Source organism: Caloenas nicobarica, chromosome 29 (assembly GCF_036013445.1).
Source record: "Caloenas nicobarica isolate bCalNic1 chromosome 29, bCalNic1.hap1, whole genome shotgun sequence".
Taxonomy (NCBI): Eukaryota; Metazoa; Chordata; class Aves; order Columbiformes; family Columbidae; genus Caloenas; species Caloenas nicobarica.
In genome coordinates, this window is record NC_088273.1 from 584,674 (window position 1) to 605,799 (window position 21,126).

Sequence of the window (21,126 nt, forward strand, 5' to 3'; positions counted from 1 at the left end):
CCCAATATTTTCTCTCCCCCCCCAATATTTTCTGTCTCCCCCCAATATTTTCTCTCCCCGCAATATTTTCTGTTCCCCCAATATTTTCTCTCCCCCCAATATTTTCTGTTCCCCCCAATATTTTCTGTTCCCCCCAATATCTTCTCTCCCCCCCCCAATATCTTCTCCCCCCCCCAATATCTTCTCTCCCCCCAGGTGTTCCCCAGCCACTTCACCCAGCAGCGCAGCCGCGACCCCCCCAGCGACCCCGACCGGGGCCCCCCAAACCGGGCGGCGGGGGGGGCGGCACCAGCAGCCCCTGCCCTCCCCCCCCCCCTCCCCCCACCCAGACCCCCTCCCCCCCCCTCCGCCCCCCCGCTCCCCCCACCTCCTCCCCCCCCCTCCAACCTCTCCACCGATTTTTGGGACCTTTTGGTCAAACTGGATAATATGAACGTCAGTCGCAAAGGGAAGAGCTCGGCGAAGGCGGGGGGGGCCGGGGGGGGCCCCGAGCCCGAGGCGGCGGGTTTGGGGTTAGAAACGTCCCCTTTGGGGCAGCTGATGAACATGTTGTCCCACGGCGTGATCCGCCGGAGCGCCCTCCTGACCGAGAAGCTGCTGCGGCTCCTGTCCCTCATCTCCATCGCCCTCCCCGAGGGCGGGGGGGACGCCCAACGGCAACGGGGGGGCGCCGGCGGGGGCAGCGCGGCGGCCGGGACGGCGGCGACGGGACCGGGGAGCCGGCGGCCCAGGCGGGGAGCGCAGGGAACGGGGGTGAGTGACGGGGACTTGGGGACAATATGGGGACGTGGAGCTCGGGGGACGTGGCGGGGGATGTGGGGACATTGGGGGATACGGGGACGTGGAGACGGGGGGACGTGGGGACAGGGGTGGGGACGTGGGGACATTGAGGGTCCGTGGGAACAGGAGTGGATATGGGGACATGGGGACAATATGGGGACATGGATGGGGGGACATTGGGACGGGAGGATGCGGGGAGATGGGGAATATGGGGACAGGGGTGGGGACATTGAGGGTCCGTGGAACAGAAGTGGATATGGGGACATGGATGGGGGGACATTGGGACGGGAGGATGTGGGGCGATGGGGGGACATGGGGACAGGGGTGGGGACATGGGGACATTGAGGGTCCGTGGGAACAGGAGCGGATATGGGGACATGGGGACAATATGGGGACATGGATGGGGGGACATTGGGACGGGAGGATGCGGGGAGATGGGCGGACATGGGGACAGGGGTGGGGACATTGAGGGTCCGTGGGAACAGGAGCGGATATGGGGACATGGGGACAATATGGGGACATCGGGACGGGAGGATGCGGGGGAGATGGGGGGACATGGGGACAGGGGTGGGGACATGGGGACATTGAGGGTCCATGGGAACAGGAGCGGATATGGGGACATGGGGACATGGATGGGGGGACATTGGGACGGGAGGATGTGGGGAGATGGGGGGACATGGGGACAGGGGTGGGGACATTGAGGGTCCGTGGGAACAGGAGTGGATATGGGGATATGGGGACAATATGGGGACATGGATGGGGGACATTGGGACGGGAGGACGTGGGGAGATGGGGGAATATGGGGACAGGGGTGGGGACATTGAGGGTCTGTGGGAACAGAAGTGGATATGGGGACATGGATGGGGGGGACATTGGGACGGGAGGATGTGGGGAGATGGGGGGACATGGGGACAGGGGTGGGGACATTGAGGGTCCGTGGGAACAGGAGTGGATATGGGGACATGGGGACAATATGGGGACATGGATGGGGGGACATTGGGACGGGAGGATGCGGGGAGATGGGGGAATATGGGGACAGGGTGGGGACATTGAGGGTCCGTGGGAACGGGAGGGGACATGGGGACATGGATGGCGGGACATTGGGACGGGAGGATGTGGGGAGATGGGGGGACATGGGGACAGGGGTGGGGAGATGGGGGGACATGGAGATGGGACAACATGGGGACATGGAGATGGGGGCACACGGGGACAGGGGTGGGGATGTGGGGGGACATGGGGACATTGGGGAGACATGGGGGGATGTGGGGACATGGAGAGGGGTGGGGACATTGGTGGATATGGGGACTGGGGGGATATGGGGACATAAGGACATGGACATGAGGACAAGGACAGGGGTGGGGACATGGGGACAAGTCCAGAGATGGGGACAGGGACAAGGCCAGCAGTGGCATCACGTCCCCAAGACCCCAGCGCGGGACCAGAGCCCACACGGTGCGGGGGGTCTGCGCGGGGAGGGGCCACCGCTCCCCCCATCCCCAATTGTCCCCAACTGTCCCCAAAGCCGCGCCAAGTCCCCGCCGAAGGTCCCCGAGGGGGGCGGCAGCCCCGACCCCCGCATGGCGGCGACGGGACTGACCGAGAGCCAACTCCAGCTCTCCGTGGAGGTAACGGCCGCGTCCCCAAATCCGGGGCGGGGTGGTGACGCGGGTGACACCGCTGTCCCCGACCCCCCCGGCCATGTCCCCGCAGGTGCTGACGTCGCACTCGTGCTCGGAGGAGGGGCTGGAGGACGCGGCCAACGTGCTGCTGCAGCTGTCGCGGGGGGACGCGGGGACCAGGGACACGGTGCTGCGGCTGCTGCTCAGCGGCGGGCGGCACCTGGGGGCCACCCTGTGCCGCCAGATCGGTACGTGGGGTCGGGGACACGCGGCGGGGCAGGGAGCGGGGGTGACAGGGGCGTCACCTCTCTCCCCCGATCGTCCCTCACGGGGACAGGAACGCTGCTGGCCGAGCTGCGCGAGTACAACCTGGAGCAGGCGCGGCGGGTGAGAGCGAGGCCCCGTCCCCCGAGGGGCCCCCCGAGGAGCAGCTGCCCCCCAAGCTCAAGGGCAAGATGCAGAGCCGGTGAGACACGCCCCCCCTTGGCCACGCCCCACCGGGTTCACTCTGGGCCCGACTGATGACTCTTGCACGTGCTGTTAATTCTGGGCCCTATTAATAACCCTTATTCCTGCTGTTAACTCTGGGCCCTACTGATAGCATTTGCCCTTACTGAGAACTCTTGTTGCTGCTGACAATTTTTGCACCTGCTGTTAACCCTGCTCCTTATTGATAACCCTTATTCCTGCTGTTAACTCTTGTCCCTACTGATAATCCTTTTTCTTGCTGTTAACTTTCATCCCTACTGATAAACCTGTTCCTCGCTGTTAACCCTTGTCCCTACTGATAACCCTGTTCCTTGTTGTTAACCCTTGTCTCTACTGATAACCCTTTTCTTTACTGTTAACCCTTGTCCCTACTGATAACCCTGTTCCTTGTTGTTAATCCTTGTCTCTACTGATAACCCTTTTCTTTACTGTTAACCTTTGTCCCTCCTGATAACCCTTCTCCTTGTTGTTAATCCTTGTCCCTACTGATAACCCTTTTCTTTACTGTTAACTCTTATCCGTACTGATAACCCTTTTCTTTACTGTTAATCCTTGTCCCTACTGATAACCCCTTTCCTTACTGCTGCAACCCTTTTCCTTGCTGTTAACCCTTGTCCCTACTGACGACAGCCCCCCAACCCTTGTCCCTGGTGCCCCCCGCAGGTTCGACACGGCGGAGAGCGTGGTGATCGTGGCGTCGCAGAAGCGGGCGCTGGGGGGGCGGGAGCTGCAGCTGCCGTCCATGTCCGTCCTCACCTCCAAAACCTCCACCCAGCGCTTCTTCCTGCGCGTGCTCCAGGTCATCATCCAGCTGCGCGACGACACCCGCCGGGCGCACAAGAAGGCCAAGCAGGCCGGCCGCCTGGGTAAAAACAACGGGGGGCGTCCCCCGCTTTGTCACCCCATCCCCGTCGTCACCCCGAAACGTCCCCCCCTAACGCGGTGTCCCCCCCGTCGAAGGTGCCGGGGGCCTGGGGGCGGCCGGCAGCATCCAGGCAGCCGTCCGGCAGCTGGAGGCCGAGGCCGACGCCATCATACAAATGGTACGTGAGGGGCAGAGGGCCTGGAGGCGGCAGCAGGCGGACACGGTTAGCACGGCCGGGCCTTCCTCCCCGCCCTCCTCCTCCTCCTCCTCCTCCTCACCTTCCTCCTCCTCGTCCTGCTCTGGCTCCTCCTTCGCCATCCTCCTCCTGCGCTGCCTTCTCCCTCATCCTCTCCCCAGCTCTGCGTCCTCCTCCTCGTCATCTTCGTCCGCCTCCTCATCATCTTCATCCGCCTCCTCATCATCTTCATCCTCCTCTTCATCATCTTTATCCTCATCCTCGTCTTCATTCTCCATCGTCTTCATCCTCCTCTTCCTCCTCCTCTTCTTCTTCCTCCTTTGCCATCCTCGTCCTGTTCCCCGCTCTGTGTCCTGTTCCCTCTCGTCTTCATCCTCCTCATCACCGTCTTCATCCTCCTCCTCATCATCTTCATCCTTCTCTTCATCATCTTCATCCTTATCCTTGTCTTCATGCTCTATCGTCTTCATCCTGCTCTTCATCCTCTTCCTCCTCCCTCGCCGTCCTTCTCCTTCACCGACCTCCTCTCTCCTTGTCCTGTTCCCCACCCTGTGTCCTGCTCCTTCTCGCCTTCTTCATCCTCTTGTTCATCATCTTCATCCTCATCCTTGTCTTCATTCTCCATCATCCTCATCCTCTTCCTCCTCCTCCTGCTCTGGCTCCTCCTGCGCCGCCTCTTCTCTCATCCTCTTCCCTCCTTTTGTGTCCTGCTCCTTCTCGCCTTCTTCATCCTCATCTTCGTCGCCTTCATCCTCCTCTTCATCATTTTTGTCCTTTTCATCTTCATCCTCATCCTCTCTCCTCATCCTGTTCCCCCCTGTGTTCTGCTCTTTCTCACTCTCCTCATCTCCATCCCCCTCTTCATCCTCTTATCATTGTCCTCCTCCTCTTCATCGTCTTCGTCCTCCTCTTCGTCTTCATCCTCATCCTCCTCTTCATCATCTTCCTGCTCCTTTTGGCCATCTTCATCCTCATCTTCATTCTCCTCTTCATCACCTTCATCCTCCTTTTCATTTTCATCCTCTTTGTCTTTCTCTTCATCTCCATCCTCTTCGTCATTTTCATTCTCGTCATCTTCCTCTCCTCTTCATCATCTCGTCTTCTTCATCCTCTTATCATCTTCATCCTCTTATCATCTTCATCCTCTTATCATCTTCATCCTCTTCTTCGTCTTCATCCACCTCCTCGTCCTCCTCATCCTCTTCATCCTCCTTTTCCTCCTCATCCTCTTCATCCTCCTTTTCCTCCTCATCCTCCTCTTCATCCTCCTCATCCTCCTCTTCCACCCCCTTCCTGCTCTTCCTCCCCCTCCTCCTCCTCCTCGCCCCTCCCAGCCCCCCCAGAGCAGCCGCAGCGCCGGGGTCCCCTCAGCTTTGGCTGGGGGGGGTCGGGGTCCCCTAAACCCGCGCCACCCCCCCCGTATTCCCCCCCAGTCGGAGGCCGGGCCGGACGGACCCCCCCGGCGCGACGAGTCGCCCATGGACGTGGACCAGCCCTCGCCCGCCCCGCAGGACCCGCCGGCCCTGGGTGAGCCCCCCAGTGCAAACCAGTGCACCCCAGTGCACCCCAGTGCCCCCCCCCGCAACCTGCACTGGGGAGGGGGCGGGCGGCCTGACCCCCCCGTACCACCAGTTTGTCCCAGTAAGGACACTGGGTTGTGTTCTTTGTAGGTTCATACTGGTGTGGGGTCTCCCAAACTGGTTTATACTGGTGCGGGGGGAGTGAACAGGAATTTGGGGGGTCCTGATGGTGTCGCCCCCCAGCACACAATCCTTACTGGGGAGGGTGGGGGCAACACAACCCCCCAATCCCACCAGTGTGTCCCAGTAAGGACACTGGGTCGTGTTCTGCTTCACCTTACAGCCTCATACTGGTGTGTGGTCTCCCAAACTGGTTTATAGTGGTGCGGGGGGGTTAATGGGAGTCGGGGGGGCCCTGACGGTTTGTGTCCCCCCCCCGCAGGCTCGGAGGGTCCCCAGGGGGGGCCGGAGCGGGACGAGCGCCCCCCGGAGCTGCCGCTGCTGAGCGAGCAGCTCAGCCTGGACGAGCTGTGGGACATGCTGGGCGAGTGTCTCAAGGAGCTGGAGGAGTCCCACGACCAGCACGCCGTCCTGGGTGGGTGCCGGGGGCTCTGGGGGACCCCCCCAGCATCTTCAGGGGTCCCCGAAACCCCCAGGGGGTCCCCAAAATCCCCACGATGTCCCCAAAGCCCCCATGGTGTCCCCAGGGTGCCACTCGCACCCAGGGTGCCGTCCCAAGCTGGGTGGCATCCTGCAGTCTTGGGGTGACCCCCATGGTTTTTGGGGTCCCCCCCTTACTGTTAAAGACCCCCTGTTAATTCAGGGGGTCCCTAAAGTCCCCAGGGCATCCCCAAAATCCCCACGATGTCCCCAAAACCCCCAGGATGTCCCCAGAACCCCCAGGGTGTCTCCATCACAGGCTCAGCTCCATCTAGCATCAGGGCACCCCCACATTTTTGGGGTCCTCCCCTTAGTGGTACAGAGCCCCTGTTAATTTAGGGGGTCCCCAAGACCCCCAAATTGTCCCCTATACCCATCAGAGCTGCTCAGCTTCCTCCATCCCCATCCCACCCCAAGCCGGGTGTCCCTCATTCTTCCCCCAATTTTGGGGTCCCCCCTTAATGCTACAGCCCCCCTGTTAATTTGGGGTGTCCTTGAGACCCTCAGGGTATCCCCGAGACCCCCAAAGTGTCCCCTATACCCATCCCCATCCCACCCCAAGCCGGGTGTCCCTCATTCCTACCCCAATTTTGGGGTCCCCCCTTAATGCTACAGCCCCCCTGTTAATTTAGGGGGTCCCCAAGACCCTCATGGTGTCCCCGAGACCCCCAAAGTGTCCCCTATACCCATCAGAGCTGCTCAGCCCCCTCCATCCCCATCCCACCCCAAGCCAGGTGTCCCTCATTCTTCCGCCAATTTTGGGGTTCCCCCCTTAATGCTACAGCCCCCCTGTTAATTTGGGGTGTCCTTGAGACCCTCAGGGTATCCCCGAGACCCCCAAAGTGTCCCCTATACCCATCCCCGTCCCCCCATCCCAAGCCGGGTGTCCCTCATTCCTGCCCCAATTTTTGGGTCCCCCCTTAATGCTACAGCCCCCCTGTTAATTTGGGGTGTCCTTGAGACCCTCAGGGTATCCCCGAGACCCCCAAAGTGTCCCCTATACCCATCCCCGTCCCCCATCCCAAGCCGGGTGTCCCTCATTCCTACCCCAATTTTGGGGTCCCCCCTTAATGCTACAGCCCCCCTGTTAATTTAGGGGGTCCCCAAGACCCTCATGGTGTCCCCGAGACCCCCAAAGTGTCCCCTATACCCATCAGAGCTGCTCAGCCCCCTCCATCCCCATCCCACCCCAAGCCGGGTGTCCCTCATTCTTCCCCCAATTTTGGGGTTCCCCCCTTAATGCTACAGCCCCCCTGTTAATTTGGGGTGTCCCTGAGACCCTCAGGGTGTCCCCGAGACCCCCAAAGTGTCCCCTATACCCATCCCCATCCCACCCCAAGCCGGGTGTCCCTCATTCTTCCCCCAATTTTGGGGTTCCCCCCTTAATGCTACAGCCCCCCTGTTAATTTGGGGTGTCCTTGAGACCCTCAGGGTATCCCCGAGACCCCCAAAGTGTCCCCTATACCCATCCCCAGTGCTCAGCCCCCTCCACCCCCCCCCAAATTTTGGGGTCCCCCCCGTTCTCCCCGCAGTGCTGCAGCCGGCGGTGGAGGCGTTTTTCCTGGTGCACGCCACGGAGCGGGAGAGCAAACCGCCGGTGCGGGACACGCGGGAGAGCCAGCTGGCCCACATCAAGGACGAGCCGCCGCCGCTGTCCCCCGCGCCCCTCACCCCCGCCACCCCCTCGGCCCTCGACCCCTTCTTCTCCCGCGAGCCCTCGGCCATGCACATCTCGGCCAGCCTGCCCCCCGACACCCAGAAATTCCTGCGCTTCGCTGGTGAGCGGCGGGCTCGGGGGCTTTCTAAGGGGCTTGGGGGCTTTAGGAAGGGGTTTGGGGGCTTTAGAAAGGGGTTTGGGGGCTTTAGAAAGGGGTTGGATTTAGAAAGGGGGTTGGGGGCTTTAGAAAGGGGTTTGGGGGCTTTCAAAGGGGTTTGGGGGCTTTAAAAGGGGTTGGGGGCTTTAGAAAGGGGGTTTGGGGGCTTTAGAAAGGAGTTTGGGGGCTTTCAAAGGGGTTTGGGGGCTTGAGAAAGGGGTTGGGGGCTTTAGAAAGGGGTTTGGGGGCTTTAGAAAGGGGTTGGATTTAGAAAGGGGATTGGGGGCTTGAGAAAGGGGTTTGGGGGCTTTCAAAGTGGTTTGGGGGCTTTAGAAAGGGGTTGGGGGCTTTAGAAGGGGAGTTGGGGGCTTTAGAAAGGGGTTTGGGGGCTTTAAAAGGGGTTGGGGGGCTTTAGAGAGGGATTGGGGGCCTTAGAAAGGGGTTTGGGGGCTTTTGAAAAGGGGCTTTGGGGGCTTTAGAAAGGGGTTTGGGGGCCTTTGAAAGGGGGTTTGGGGGCTTTAGAAAGGGGTTTGGGGGCTTTAGAAAGGGGTTGGATTTAGAAAGGGGGTTGGGGGCTTGAGAAAGGGGTTTGGGGGCTTTCAAAGTGGTTTGGGGGCTTTAGAAAGGGGTTGGGGGCTTTAGAAAGGGGTTTGGGGGCTTTCAAAGGGGTTTGGGGGCTTGAGAAAGGGGTTGGGGGCTTTAGAAAGGGGGTTTGAGGGCTTTAGAAAGGGGTTGGATTTAGAAAGGGGTTTGGGGGCTTTTGAAAGGGGTTTGGGGGCTTTCAAAGTGGTTTGGGGGCTTTAGAAAGGGGTTGGATTTAGAAAGGGGGTTGGGGGCTTTCAAAGTGGTTTGGGGGCTTTAAAAGGGGTTGGGGGCCTTTGAAAGGGGGTTTGGGGGCTTTAGAAAGGGGGTTTGGGGGCTTTAGAAAGGGGTTGGATTTAGAAAGGGGGTTGGGGGCTTTTGAAAGGGGTTTGGGGGCTTTCAAAGTGGTTTGGGGGCTTTAGAAAGGGGTTGGGGGCTTTAGAAGGGGAGTTGGGGGCTTTGGAAAGGGGGTTTGGGGGCTTTAAAAGGGTTTGGGGGTTGATTTAGGCTTTGAAAGGGGATTTGGGGGCTTTAAAAAGGGGGTTTGGGGGCGATTTGGGGCTTTAAAAAGGGGTTCGTGGGGGGGTTGGGGCTTTAAACAGGGGCTTGGGGGGTTTAGGGGGGGATTTTGGGGTGCACATTAAACCCCACCCCGCACCAACACTTGGCCACACTCAGGGTCCCCGATCCCCCGTCCCACCCCTCGTGGATGAAAAAAGGGGGGGATTCCCCCCCCTCATTTCGGGGACCTTTATTTTTTTTTAAATCCGCGCCCCCCCCCGCCCCGCTCAGAGACTCACCGGACGGTGCTGAACCAAATCCTGCGCCAATCCACCACCCACCTCGCCGACGGGCCCTTCGCCGTCCTGGTCGACTACATCCGCGTCCTCGACTTCGACGTCAAGCGCAAGTACGGCATCTGGTGGGGGGAGCGGGGCGGGGGTTAAAGTAGGGGGGGGGGGGGTCCCCTAAATGTCTGACACCCCCATTTCGCCCCCCCGCCCCCCGATTTGCAGGTATTTCCGGCAGGAGCTGGAGCGGCTGGACGAGGGGCTGCGCAAGGAGGACATGGCCGTGCACGTGCGCCGCGACCACGTCTTCGAGGATTCCTACCGCGAGCTGCACCGCAAATCCCCCGAGGAGATGAAGAACCGGCTGTGAGGGCCCCCCCAAAACACCCCCTGCACCCCAAAACTCCTCCAGACCCCCCCTTGATCCCCCTGACACCCCCAAACCCCCCTGATCCCCCTGACCCCCCGTTTGAGGGTTCCTACCATGAGCTGCACCAAAAATCCCCCGAGGAGATGAAGAACCGGCTGTGAGAGCCCCCCCAAAACACCCCCTGCACCCCAAAACTCCTCCAGACCCCCCCTTGATCCCCCTGACACCCCCAAACCCCCCCGATCCCCCTGACCCCCCGTTTGAGGGTTCCTACCATGAGCTGCACCGCAAATCCCCCGAGGAGATGAAGAACCGGCTGTGAGAGCCCCCCCAAAACACCCCCTGCACCCCAAAACCCCTCAGACCCCCCCTTGATCCCCCTGACACCCCCAAACCCCCCCCGAGCTCTCCAGACCCCCCCAAACCCCGACACTGGGGGTTCGCTCAGTTGAGGATTTTTTGGGGGGGTTTGGGGGTGTTTAGGGGAATGAACCCCCCAAAAACCAGCCCCTCAGGCACCCCAAAGTAACCCCCAGCCCCCCAAATGCCCCCCATCCACCCAAACTCACTCAACACCCCCAGAAACACCCCCCAGACACCTCCCATCCCCCAAAGAAAACCCCTAAACACCCCAATAAAACCCCCAAACCCCCTAAACACCCCCAAAAACACCCCTTAGCCACCTGCCATCCCCCAAAGAAAACCCCTAAACACCACAAAAAAACCCTAAATCCCCCCAAAACACCCCCCAAAACACCCCCTAGATACCTCCCGTCCCCCAAAGAAAACCCCTAAACGCCCCAAAAAAACCCTAAATCCCCCCAAAACCCCCAAAACACCCCCAAAAACACCCCCTAGACACCTCCCGTCCCCCAAAGAAAACCCGTAAACGCCCCCAAAACCCCCTAAACACCCCCTAGACACCTCCCGTCCCCCAAAGAAAACCCCTAAACCCCCCCAAAACCCCCTAAAAACCCCCAAAAACAACCCCTAGACACCTCCCGTCCCCCAAAGAAAACCCCTAAACCCCCCCAAAAACACCTAAATCCCCCCAAAACCCCCTAAAAACCCCCAAAAACAACCCCTAGACACCTCCCATCCCCCAAAGAAAACCCCTAAACACCCCAATAAAACCCCCAAACCCCCCAAAACCCCCTAAACACCCCCAAAAACACCCCCTAGACACCTGCCGTCCCCCAAACAAAACCCCTAAACGCCAAAGAAAACCCCCAAAACCCCCTAAACACCCCCAAAAACACCCCCTAGACACCTCCCGTCCCCCAAAGAAAACCCCTAAACACCCCAATAAAACCCCCAAACCCCCCAAAACCCCCTAAACACCCCCAAAAACACCCCCTAGACACCTCCCGTCCCCCAAAGAAGACCCCTAAACGCCCCAAAAAAACCCTAAACCCCCCCAAAACCCCCAAAACACCCCCAAAAACACCCCTAGACACCTGCCGTCCCCCAAAGAAAACCCCTAAACGCCCCAAAAAACCCCTAGAACCCCCAAACACCCCCAAAAACACCCCCTAGACACCTCCCGTCCCCCAAAGAAGACCCCTAAACGCCCCAAAAAAACCCTAAACCCCCCAAACACCCCCAAAAACACCCCCTAGACACCTCCCGTCCCCCAAAGAAAACCCCTAAACTCCCCCAAAACACCTAAATCCCCCCAAAACCCCCAAAAACACCCCCTAGACACCTGCCGTCCCCCAAAGAAAACCCCTAAACGCCCCAAAAAAACCCTAAACCCCCCCAAAACCCCCAAAACACCCCCAAAAACACCCCTAGATACCTCCCGTCCCCCAAACAAAACCCCTAAACGCCAAAGAAAACCCCTAAACCCCCCCAAAACCCCCTAAACACCCCCAAAAACACCCCCTAGACACCTCCCGTCCCCCAAACAAGACCCCTAAACGCCCCAAAAAAACCCTAAATCCCCCCAAAACACCCCCAAAAACACCCCCTAGACACCTCCCGTCCCCCAAACAAGACCCCTAAACGCCCCAAAAAAACCCTAAACCCCCCAAACACCCCCAAAAACACCCCTTAGACACCTCCTATCCTCCCAAAAACACCCCCTAGACACCTCCTGTCCCCCAAAGAAAACCCCTAAACCCCCCCAAAAACACCTAAATCCCCCCAAAACCCCCTAAAAACCCCCAAAAACAACCCCTAGACACCTCCCATCCCCCAAAGAAAACCCCTAAACACCCCAATAAAACCCCCAAACCCCCCAAAACCCCCTAAACACCCCCAAAAACACCCCCTAGACACCTCCCGTCCCCCAAAGAAAACCCCTAAACGCCCCCAAAACCCCCTAAACACCCCCTAGACACCTCCCGTCCCCCAAAGAAAACCCCTAAACCCCCCCAAAAACACCTAAATCCCCTAAAAACCCCCAAAAACACCCCCTAGACACCTCCCGTCCCCCAAAGAAAACCCCTAAACCCCCCCAAAAACCCCTAAATCCCCCCAAAACCCCCAAAAACACCCCCTAGACACCTCCCGTCCCCCAAAGAAAACCCCTAAACCCCCCCCCAAAAAAACCCCTAAAGCCCCCAAACCCACCCCTTTGTGTCGTCCCCCCCGCCCAGGTACATCGTGTTTGAGGGCGAGGAGGGGCAGGACGCGGGGGGGCTGCTGCGCGAGTGGTACATGATCATCTCGCGGGAGATGTTCAACCCCATGTACGCGCTGTTCCGCACGTCGCCCGGCGACCGCGTCACCTACACCATCAACCCCTCGTCCCACTGCAACCCCAACCACCTCAGCTACTTCAAGTTCGTGGGGCGCATCGTGGCCAAGGCCGTGTACGACAACCGCCTGCTCGAGTGCTACTTCACCCGCTCCTTCTACAAGCACATCCTGGGCAAGTCGGTGCGGTAAGGGAGACGGCTCCGCGGGGCGGGAGATGCGCTTGCTGGGGTGTAAAACCCCCTTTTTGGGGTGTAAAACCCCCGATTTGGGGGGCAGAACCACCTTCGTGGGGCGTGGGACGCGTCTGCGGGGGCTGGAAGAGTCTTAGGGGGTGTAAAACCCCCTTTTTGGGGTGTAAAACCCCCGATTTGGGGGGCGGAACCACCTTTGTGGGGTGTGGGACGCGTCCGTAGCGGCTGAAAGAGTCTTAGGGGGTGTAAAACCCCATTTTTGGGGTGTAAAACCCCCGATTTGGGGGGCGGAACCACCTTCGTAGGGCGTGGGACACGTCCGTAGCGGCCGAAAGAGTCTTATGGGGTGTAAAACCCCATTTTTGGGGTGTAAAACCCCCTTTTTGGGGTGTAAAACCCCGGATTTGGGGGGCGGAACCACCTTCGTGGGGCGTGGGACGCGTCCGTAGGGGCTGAAAGAGTCTTAGGGGGTGTAAAACCCCATTTTTGGGGTGTAAAACCCCCGATTTGGGGGGCGGAACCACCTTCGTGGGGCGTGGGACGCGTCCGTAGCGGCTGAAAGAGTCTTATGGGGTGTAAAACCCCATTTTTGGGGCTTCGAACCCCTGATTTGGGGGGCAGAACCACCTTGGTGGGGCGTGGGACGCGTCTGCAGGGGCTGGAAGAGTCTTAGGGGGTGTAAAACCTCCTTTTTGGGGTGTAAAACCCCCGATTTGGGGGGCGGAACCACCTTGGTGGGGCGTGGGACGCGTCTGCAGGGGCTGGAAGAGTCTTAGGGGGTGTAAAACCACCTTTTTGGGGTGTAAAACCCCCGATTTGGGGGGCGGAACCACCTTTGTGGGGTGTGGGACATGTCTGCGGGGGCTGGAAGAGTCTTAGGGGGTGTAAAACCCCATTTTTGGGGTGTAAAACCCCCGATTTGGGGGGCGGAACCACCTTCGTGGGGCGTGGGACGTGTCTGCAGGTGCTGGAAGAGTCTTAGGGGGTGTAAAACCCCATTTTTGGGGTGTAAAACCCCCAATTTGGGGGGCAGAACCACCTTCGTGGGGCGTGGGACGCGTCCGTAGCGGCTGAAAGAGTCTTAGGGGGTGTAAAACCCCATTTTTGGGGTGTAAAACCCCCGATTTGGGGGGCGGAACCACCTTCGTGGGGCGTGGGACGTGTCCGTAGCGGCCGAAAGAGTCTTATGTGGTGTAAAACCCCATTTTTGGGGTGTAAAACCCCCGATTTGGGGGGCGGAACCACCTTCGTGGGGCGTGGGACGCGTCCGTAGCGGCTGAAAGAGTCTTATGGGGTGTAAAACCCCCTTTTTGGGGTGTAAAACCCCGGATTTGAGGGGCGGAACCACCTTTGTGGGGTGTGGGACGCGTCCGTAGCGGCTGAAAGAGTCTTAGGGGGTGTAAAACCCCATTTTTGGGGTGTAAAACCCCCGATTTGGGGGGCGGAACCACCTTCGTGGGGCGTGGGACGCATCTGCAGGGGCTGGAAGAGTCTTAGGGGGTGTAAAACCCCCTTTTTGGGGTGTAAAACCCCCGATTTGGGGGGCGGAACCACCTTCGTGGGGCGTGGGACGCGTCCGTAGTGGCTGAAAGAGTCTTATGGGGTGTAAAACCCCATTTTTGGGGTGTAAAACCCCCGATTTGGGGGGCGGAACCACCTTTGTGGGGCGTGGGACGCGTCCGTAGCGGCCGAAAGAGTCTTATGGGGTGTAAAACCCCATTTTTGGGGTGTAAAACCCCCTTTTTGGGGTGTAAAACCCCCGATTTGGGGGGCGGAACCACCTTGGTGGGGCGTGGGACGCGTCTGCAGGGGCTGGAAGAGTCTTAGGGGGTGTAAAACCCCCTTTTTGGGGTGTAAAACCCCCTTTTTGGGGGGCAGAATGACATTTGTGGGGTGTAGGACTTGTCCATAGGGGCTGAAAGAGTCTTACGGGGTGTAAAACCCCCTTTTTGGGGCAGAACCACATTCATGGGATGTAGAACACGTCCATAGGGGCCGAAAAAGTCTTACAGGGTGTAAAACCCCCTTTTTGGGGAGTAAAATCCCCTTTTTGGGGTGTAAAACCCCCGATTTGGGGGGTGGAATGACATTTGTGGGGTGTGGGACGCATCCATAGGGGCTGAAAGGGTCTTACGGGGTGTAAAACCTCATTTTTGGGGTGTAAAACCCCCGATTTGGGGGGCGGAACCACCTTCGTGGGGTGTGGGACGCGTCCGTAGCGGCTGAAAGAGTCTTATGGGGTGTAAAACCCCATTTTTGGGGTGTAAAACCCCCTTTTTGGGGTGTAAAGCCCCCTATTTGGGGGGCGGAACCACCTTTGTGGGGCGTGGGACGTGTCTGCGGGGGCTGAAAGAGTCTTAGGGGGTGTAAAACCCCATTTTTGGGGTGTAAAGCCCCCGATTTGGGGGGCGGAACCACCTTCGTGGGGCGTGGGACGTGTCCGTAGCGGCTGAAAGAGTCTTAGGGGGTGTAAAACCCCATTTTTGGGGTGTAAAACCCCCTTTTTGGGGTGTAAAACCCCCGATTTGGGGGGCGGAACCACCTTCGTGGGGCGTGGGACGCGTCTGCAGGGGCTGGAAGAGTCTTAGGGGGTGTAAAACCCCATTTTTGGGGTGTAAAACCCCCGATTTGGGGGGCGGAACCACCTTCGTGGGGCGTGGGACGCGTCCGTAGCGGCTGAAAGAGTCTTAGGGGGTGTAAAACCCCCTTTTTGGGGTGTAAAACCCCCGATTTGGGGGGCGGAACCACCTTCGTGGGGCGTGGGACGCGTCTGCAGGGGCTTAAAGAGTCTTATGGGGTGTAAAACCCCATTTTTGGGGTGTAAAACCCCCGATTTGGGGGGCGGAACCACCTTCGTGGGGCGTGGGACGCGTCTGCGGGGGCTGGAAGAGTCTTAGGGGGTGTAAAACCCCCTTTTTGGGGTGTAAAACCCCTGATTTGGGGGGCAGAATGACATTTATGGGGTGTAGGACTTGTCCATAGGGGCTGAAAGGGTCTTACGGGGTGTAAACCCCCATTTTTGGGGAGTAAAACCCCCAATTTGGGGGGCAGAACCACCTTCGTGGGGTTTGGGATGCGTCCGTAGGGGCTGATGAAAGAGTCTTAGGGGGTGTAAAACCCCCTTTTTGGGGTGTAAAACCCCCAATTTGGGGGGCAGAACCACCTTCGTGGGGTGTGGGATGCGTCTGCGGGGGCTGAAAGAGTCTTAGGGGGTGTAAAACCCCCTTTTTGGGGTGTAAAACCCCTGATTTGGGGGGCAGAATGACATTTATGGGGTGTAGGACTTGTCCATAGGGGCTGAAAGGGTCTTACGGGGTGTAAACCCCCATTTTTGGGGAGTAAAACCCCCAATTTGGGGGGCAGAACCACCTTCGTGGGGTTTGGGACGCGTCCATAGGGGCTGAAAGAGTCTTACGGGGTGTAAAACCCCATTTTTGGGGTGTAAAACCCCCAATTTGGGGGGCAGAACCACCTTCGTGGGGCGTGGGATGCGTCTGCGGGGGCTGGAAGAGTCTTATGGGGTGTAAAACCCCCTTTTTGGGGATTAAAATCCCCTTTTTGGGGTGTAAAACCCCTGATTTGGGGGGCAGAAAGACATTTGTGGGGTGTAGGACTTGTCCATAGGGGCTGAAAGGGTCTTACGGGGCGTAAAACCCCCTTTTTGGGGTGCTGAACCCCCTCTTTGGGGAGTAAAACCCCCTTTTTGGGGGGCAGAATGACATTTGTGGGGTGTAGGACGCATCCGTAGGGGCTGAAAGAGTCTTACGGGGCGTAAAACCCCATTTTTGGGGTGTAAAACCCCCGATTTGGGGGGCAGAACCCCCTTTTTTGGGGTGCTGACCCCCCCTCTGAACTTCTGACCCACTTTCTGGTGCTTCGAACCCCCCTCAGGAGGATTTGAACCCCCTTTTTGGGGTCTAAAACCCCCTTTTGGGGGTGGCGAAGCCCCTTTTTGGGGTCGAAACCCCCCTTTTTGGGGCGGCGAAGCCCCTTTTTGGGTGCAAACCCCCCTCTTTGGGGCGCAGCCCCCCTTTCCGCGGTGCTGATCCTCCCCCCCCCCAAACTTCGACCCACTCTCTGCGACTTTAAGGGGCGTAAAACCCCCCTATTTCGGGCACAGCCCCCCCCCTTTTTGGGGCGGGAAGGCCCCATTTTTGGGGCGAAACGCCCCGTTTCGGGGCGCTGACCCCCCCCGCGCCCCCCCCGCAGGTACACGGACATGGAGAGCGAGGATTATCACTTCTACCAGGGGCTGGTGTATCTGCTGGAGAACGACGTGTCCACCCTGGGCTACGACCTCACCTTCAGCACCGAGGTGACCGTCACCCCCCCCCGGGGACACCCCCCGAAACACGGCAGCGGGGTCCTCCCGCCCCCCACCTGCTCGTGGGGGTGTCACCGGGGAGGTCCCCAAGTCCCTGGGGGTGTCCCCTGTGTCCCACAGTGTCCTTCTGCTTTGGGGGTGTCCCTGGGGGTGTCCCCAAGTCCCTGGGGTGTCCCCTGTGTGCCACAATGTCCTTCTGCTTTGGGGGTGTCCCTCGTGTCCCTGGGGGTGTCCCCAAGTCCTAGGGGTGTCCCCTCTGTCCCTAGGGGTGTCACTTCTGTACCAAGGTGTCCTCCTGGTTTGGGGGTGTCCCTCGTGTCCCTGGGGGTGTCCCCAAGTCCTAGGGATGTCCCCTCTGTCCCTGGGGGTGTCACTTCTGTACCAAGGTGTCCTCCTGGTTTGGGGGTGTCCCTTGTGTCCCTGGGGGTGTCACTTCTGTACCAAGGTGTCCTCCTGGTTTGGGGGTGTCCCTCGTGTCCCTGGGGGTGTCCCCAAGTCCCTGGGGGTGTCCCCTGTGTCCCACAATGTCCTTCTGCTTTGGGGGTGTCCCTGGGGGTGTCCCCAAGTCCCTGGTGCATCCCCTGTGTCCCACAATGTCCTCCTGGTTTGGGGGTGTCCCTTGTGTCCGTGGGATTGTCCCCAAGTCCTAGGGGTGTCCCCTCTGTCCCTGGGGGTGTCACTTCTGTACCAAGGTGTCCTCCTGGTTTGGGGGTGTCCCTCGTGTCCCTGGGGGTGTCCCCAAGTCCTAGGGGTGTCCCCTCTGTCCCTGGGGGTGTCACTTCTGTACCAGGGTGTCCTCCTGGTTTGGGGGTGTCCCCAAGTCCCAGGGGTGTCCCCTGTGTCCCACAATGTCCTCCTGGTTTGGGGGTGTCCCTGGGGGTGTCACCTCTATAGCAAGGTGTCCTCGTGGTTTGGGGGTGTCCCCAAGTCCCAGGGGTGTCCCCGAGTCCTGGGAGTGTCCCCTGTGTCCCAGGGATGTCCCCAAGTCCCGGGGGTATCCCCTCTGTCCCACAACGTCCTCCAGGTTTGGGGGTGTCCCCTGTCCCCAAACCTGACCCCCCCCTTTCCCCGCCCCGCCCCCAGGTGCAGGAATTCGGGGTGTGCGAAGTGCGCGACCTGAAGCCCAACGGGGCCAACGTGCTGGTGACGGAGGAGAACAAGAAGGAGTACGTGCACCTCGTCTGCCAGATGCGCATGACCGGTGAGCGCCCGTGGGGGCTTTGGGGGGGACGTGGGGGTCCCCAAAACCCTCCTAAACCCCCCCCCAAAACCCCCTCAGGAGCCATCCGGAAACAGCTGGCGGCGTTTTTGGAGGGTTTCTATGAGATTATCCCCAAACGGCTCATCTCCATCTTCACGGAGCAAGAGCTGGAGCTGCTCATCTCGGGTTTGCCCACGATCGACATCGACGACCTCAAAGCCAACACCGAGTATCACAAATACCAGGGCAACTCCATCCAGGTGTGGTTTTCCCCCAAAAACGCCCCGACGCGGAGGATTTCGGGGGGTTAACGGTGGCGTCGTACCGCAGATCCAGTGGTTCTGGCGGGCGCTGAGGTCCTTCGACCAGGCGGATCGGGCCAAGTTCCTGCAGTTCGTGACGGGGACGTCCAAGGTGCCGCTCCAGGGATTCGCCGCCCTGGAAGGGATGAACGGGATCCAGAAATTCCAGATCCACCGGGACGATCGCTCCACCGACCGCCTGCCCTCCGCGCACACCTGGTACGGGGACACGGGGACACCGGGGGGACATGGGGACACCGGGGGGCCATGGGGTATGGGGAGGTAAGGGTGGGATCCAGTGGGACGATGGCTCCAAGACCACTTGCCCTCCCCTGGTACAGGGACACGGGGGGGACATGGGGACACTGGGGGGACATGGGGACACCAGGGGGATGCGGGGACATGGTGGGGACACGGGGAATGGGGAGACGAGGGCGGGATCCAACGGGACAATCGCTCCAGCGACCACTTGCCCTCCCCTGGTACGGGGACACTGGGGACATTTGGGACACTGGGGGGACATTGGGGACATGGCAGGGGGTGGGGGAGGTGAGGACAGGGTGCCGGGGTGGGATGGGGACATGGGACACAAGAGGGTGAGGTGGGGACACGGGAACGTGGGGACAGAAGTGAAGTGGTGCTGGGGGACATGGGGACACAGGACGAGGGACACAAGGGCAGGACTCTGGGGTGGGACGCTGGGGACATGGGGACACAGGTGGGGTCACACTCAGGGGACACAGGTGAGGTGGCACCAGGGACATGGGGACACAGGGACACAGGTGAGGTGGCACCGGGGGGACATGGGGACACAGGGACATGGGGACACAGGTGAGGTGGCACCGGGGACATGGGGACATAGGGACATGGGGACACAGGTGAGGTGGCACCGGGGACATGGGGACACAGGGACACAGGTGAGGTGGCACCGGGGACATGGGGACATAGGGACATGGGGACACAGGTGGGGTCACACTCAGGGGACACAGGTGAGGTGGCACCGGGGACATGGGGACACAGGGACACAGGTGAGGTGGCACTGGGGGGACATGGGGACACAGGGACATGGGGACACAGGTGAGGTCACATGCAGGGGACACGGGTGAGGTGGCACCAGGGACATGGGGACACAGGGACATGGGGACACAGGTAAGGTCACACTCAGGGGACACAGGTGAGGTAGCACCGGGGACATGGGGACATAGGGACACAGGGACACAGGTGAGGTGGCACCAGGGACATGGGGACACAGGGACACAGGTGAGGTGGCACCGGGGACATGGGGACACAGGTGAGGTCACACGCAGGGGACACCAGGGGACATGGGTGAGGTGGCACTGGGGACATGGGGACACAGGTGAGGTCACACGCAGGGGACACGGGTGAGGTGGCACCGGGGACACAGGGACACAGGTGAGGTGGCACCGGGGACATGGGGACACAGGTGAGGTCACATGCAGGGGACACCAGGGGACATGGGTGAGGTGGCACCAGGGACATGGGGACACAGGTGCGGTGGCACCGGGGGGACATGGGGACACAGGGACACAGGTGAGGTGGCACCAGGGGGACATGGGGACACAGGTGAGGTGGCACCAGGGGGACACAGGGACACAGGTGAGGTGGCACCAGGGACATGGGGACACAGGTGAGGTCACACGCAGGGGACACCAGGGGACATGGGTGAGGTGGCACCAGGGACATGGGGACACAGGTGCGGTGGCACCGGGGGGACATGGGGACACAGGGACACAGGTGAGGTGGCACCGGGGACATGGGGACACAGGTGAGGTGGCACCGGGGGGACATGGGGACACAGGTGAGGTGGCACCGGGGACATGGGGACACAGGTGAGGTGGCACCGGGGGGACATGGGGACACAGGGACACAGGTGAGGTGGCACCAGGGGGACATGGGGACACAGGTGAGGTGGCACCGGGGGGACATGGGGACACAGGGACACAGGTGAGGTGGCACCGGGGACATGGGGACACAGGTGAGGTCACATGGAGGGGACACCAGGGGACATGGGTGAGGTGGCACCAGGGACATGGGGACACAGGTGAGGTGGCACCGGGGGGACATGGGGACACAGGTGAGGTGGCACCAGGGGGACATGGGGACACAGGTGGGGTCACACTCAGGGGACACGGGTGAGGTGGCACCAGGGACATGGGGACACAGGTGAGCTGGCACCGGGGACATGGGGACACAGGTGAGGTGGCACCGGGGGGATATGGGGACACAGGGACACGGGTGAGGTCACACACTGGGGACACAGGGACACGCGTGGAAACATCAACAACAAACATGGGGACGACGCCACCCCCAGCACAAGCGGACACCTTTGCGGGGGGGTGACGGTGACCCCCGGGTGCCACTGTGTCCCCCCCCCAGCTTCAACCAGCTGGACCTGCCGGCCTACGAGAGCTACGAGAAGCTGCGGCACATGCTGCTCTTGGCCATCCAGGAGTGTTCCGAGGGCTTCGGGCTGGCCTAGGGGGGGGACACCCCAAAACCCCCCCGCCCCCGGGGTGGGGCCGCCTGAGGGGCTCTATAAATATATATATATATATTTTTTGGTTTCGTTGGCTTTTTTGTTTTGTTTTGTTTTCTGGGGTTTTTGGTTGGTTGGTTTTTGTTTTGGTTTGGTTGGTTTTATTTCTTTTTTTTGGGGGGGGGGGGGTGTTTTTTGGTCTGTTGGAGGGGAGACACCCCC

The 21,126-nt window shown here is 60.2% G+C and overlaps 1 protein-coding gene across 1 annotated transcript in view; it reads left to right on the top strand.

Annotated features, from left to right (window-relative positions):
• Positions 1-21,087, top strand: part of LOC135999642 (E3 ubiquitin-protein ligase HUWE1-like) — a 21,921-nt gene extending 834 nt beyond the window's left edge. The window contains 18 exon segments of the mRNA XM_065653202.1: positions 196-815; positions 2,303-2,405; positions 2,491-2,647; positions 2,737-2,784; positions 2,787-2,865; positions 3,552-3,754; positions 3,849-3,931; positions 5,383-5,476; positions 5,912-6,064; positions 7,662-7,907; positions 9,318-9,435; positions 9,542-9,682; positions 12,287-12,574; positions 16,790-16,895; positions 17,988-18,105; positions 18,184-18,365; positions 18,436-18,626; positions 20,805-21,087. Coding sequence (XP_065509274.1) covers positions 196-815; positions 2,303-2,405; positions 2,491-2,647; positions 2,737-2,784; positions 2,787-2,865; positions 3,552-3,754; positions 3,849-3,931; positions 5,383-5,476; positions 5,912-6,064; positions 7,662-7,907; positions 9,318-9,435; positions 9,542-9,682; positions 12,287-12,574; positions 16,790-16,895; positions 17,988-18,105; positions 18,184-18,365; positions 18,436-18,626; positions 20,805-20,907 — 3,033 coding nt within the window. The 3' untranslated portion in view covers positions 20,908-21,087.
• Positions 21,088-21,126: the final 39 nt, after the last annotated feature.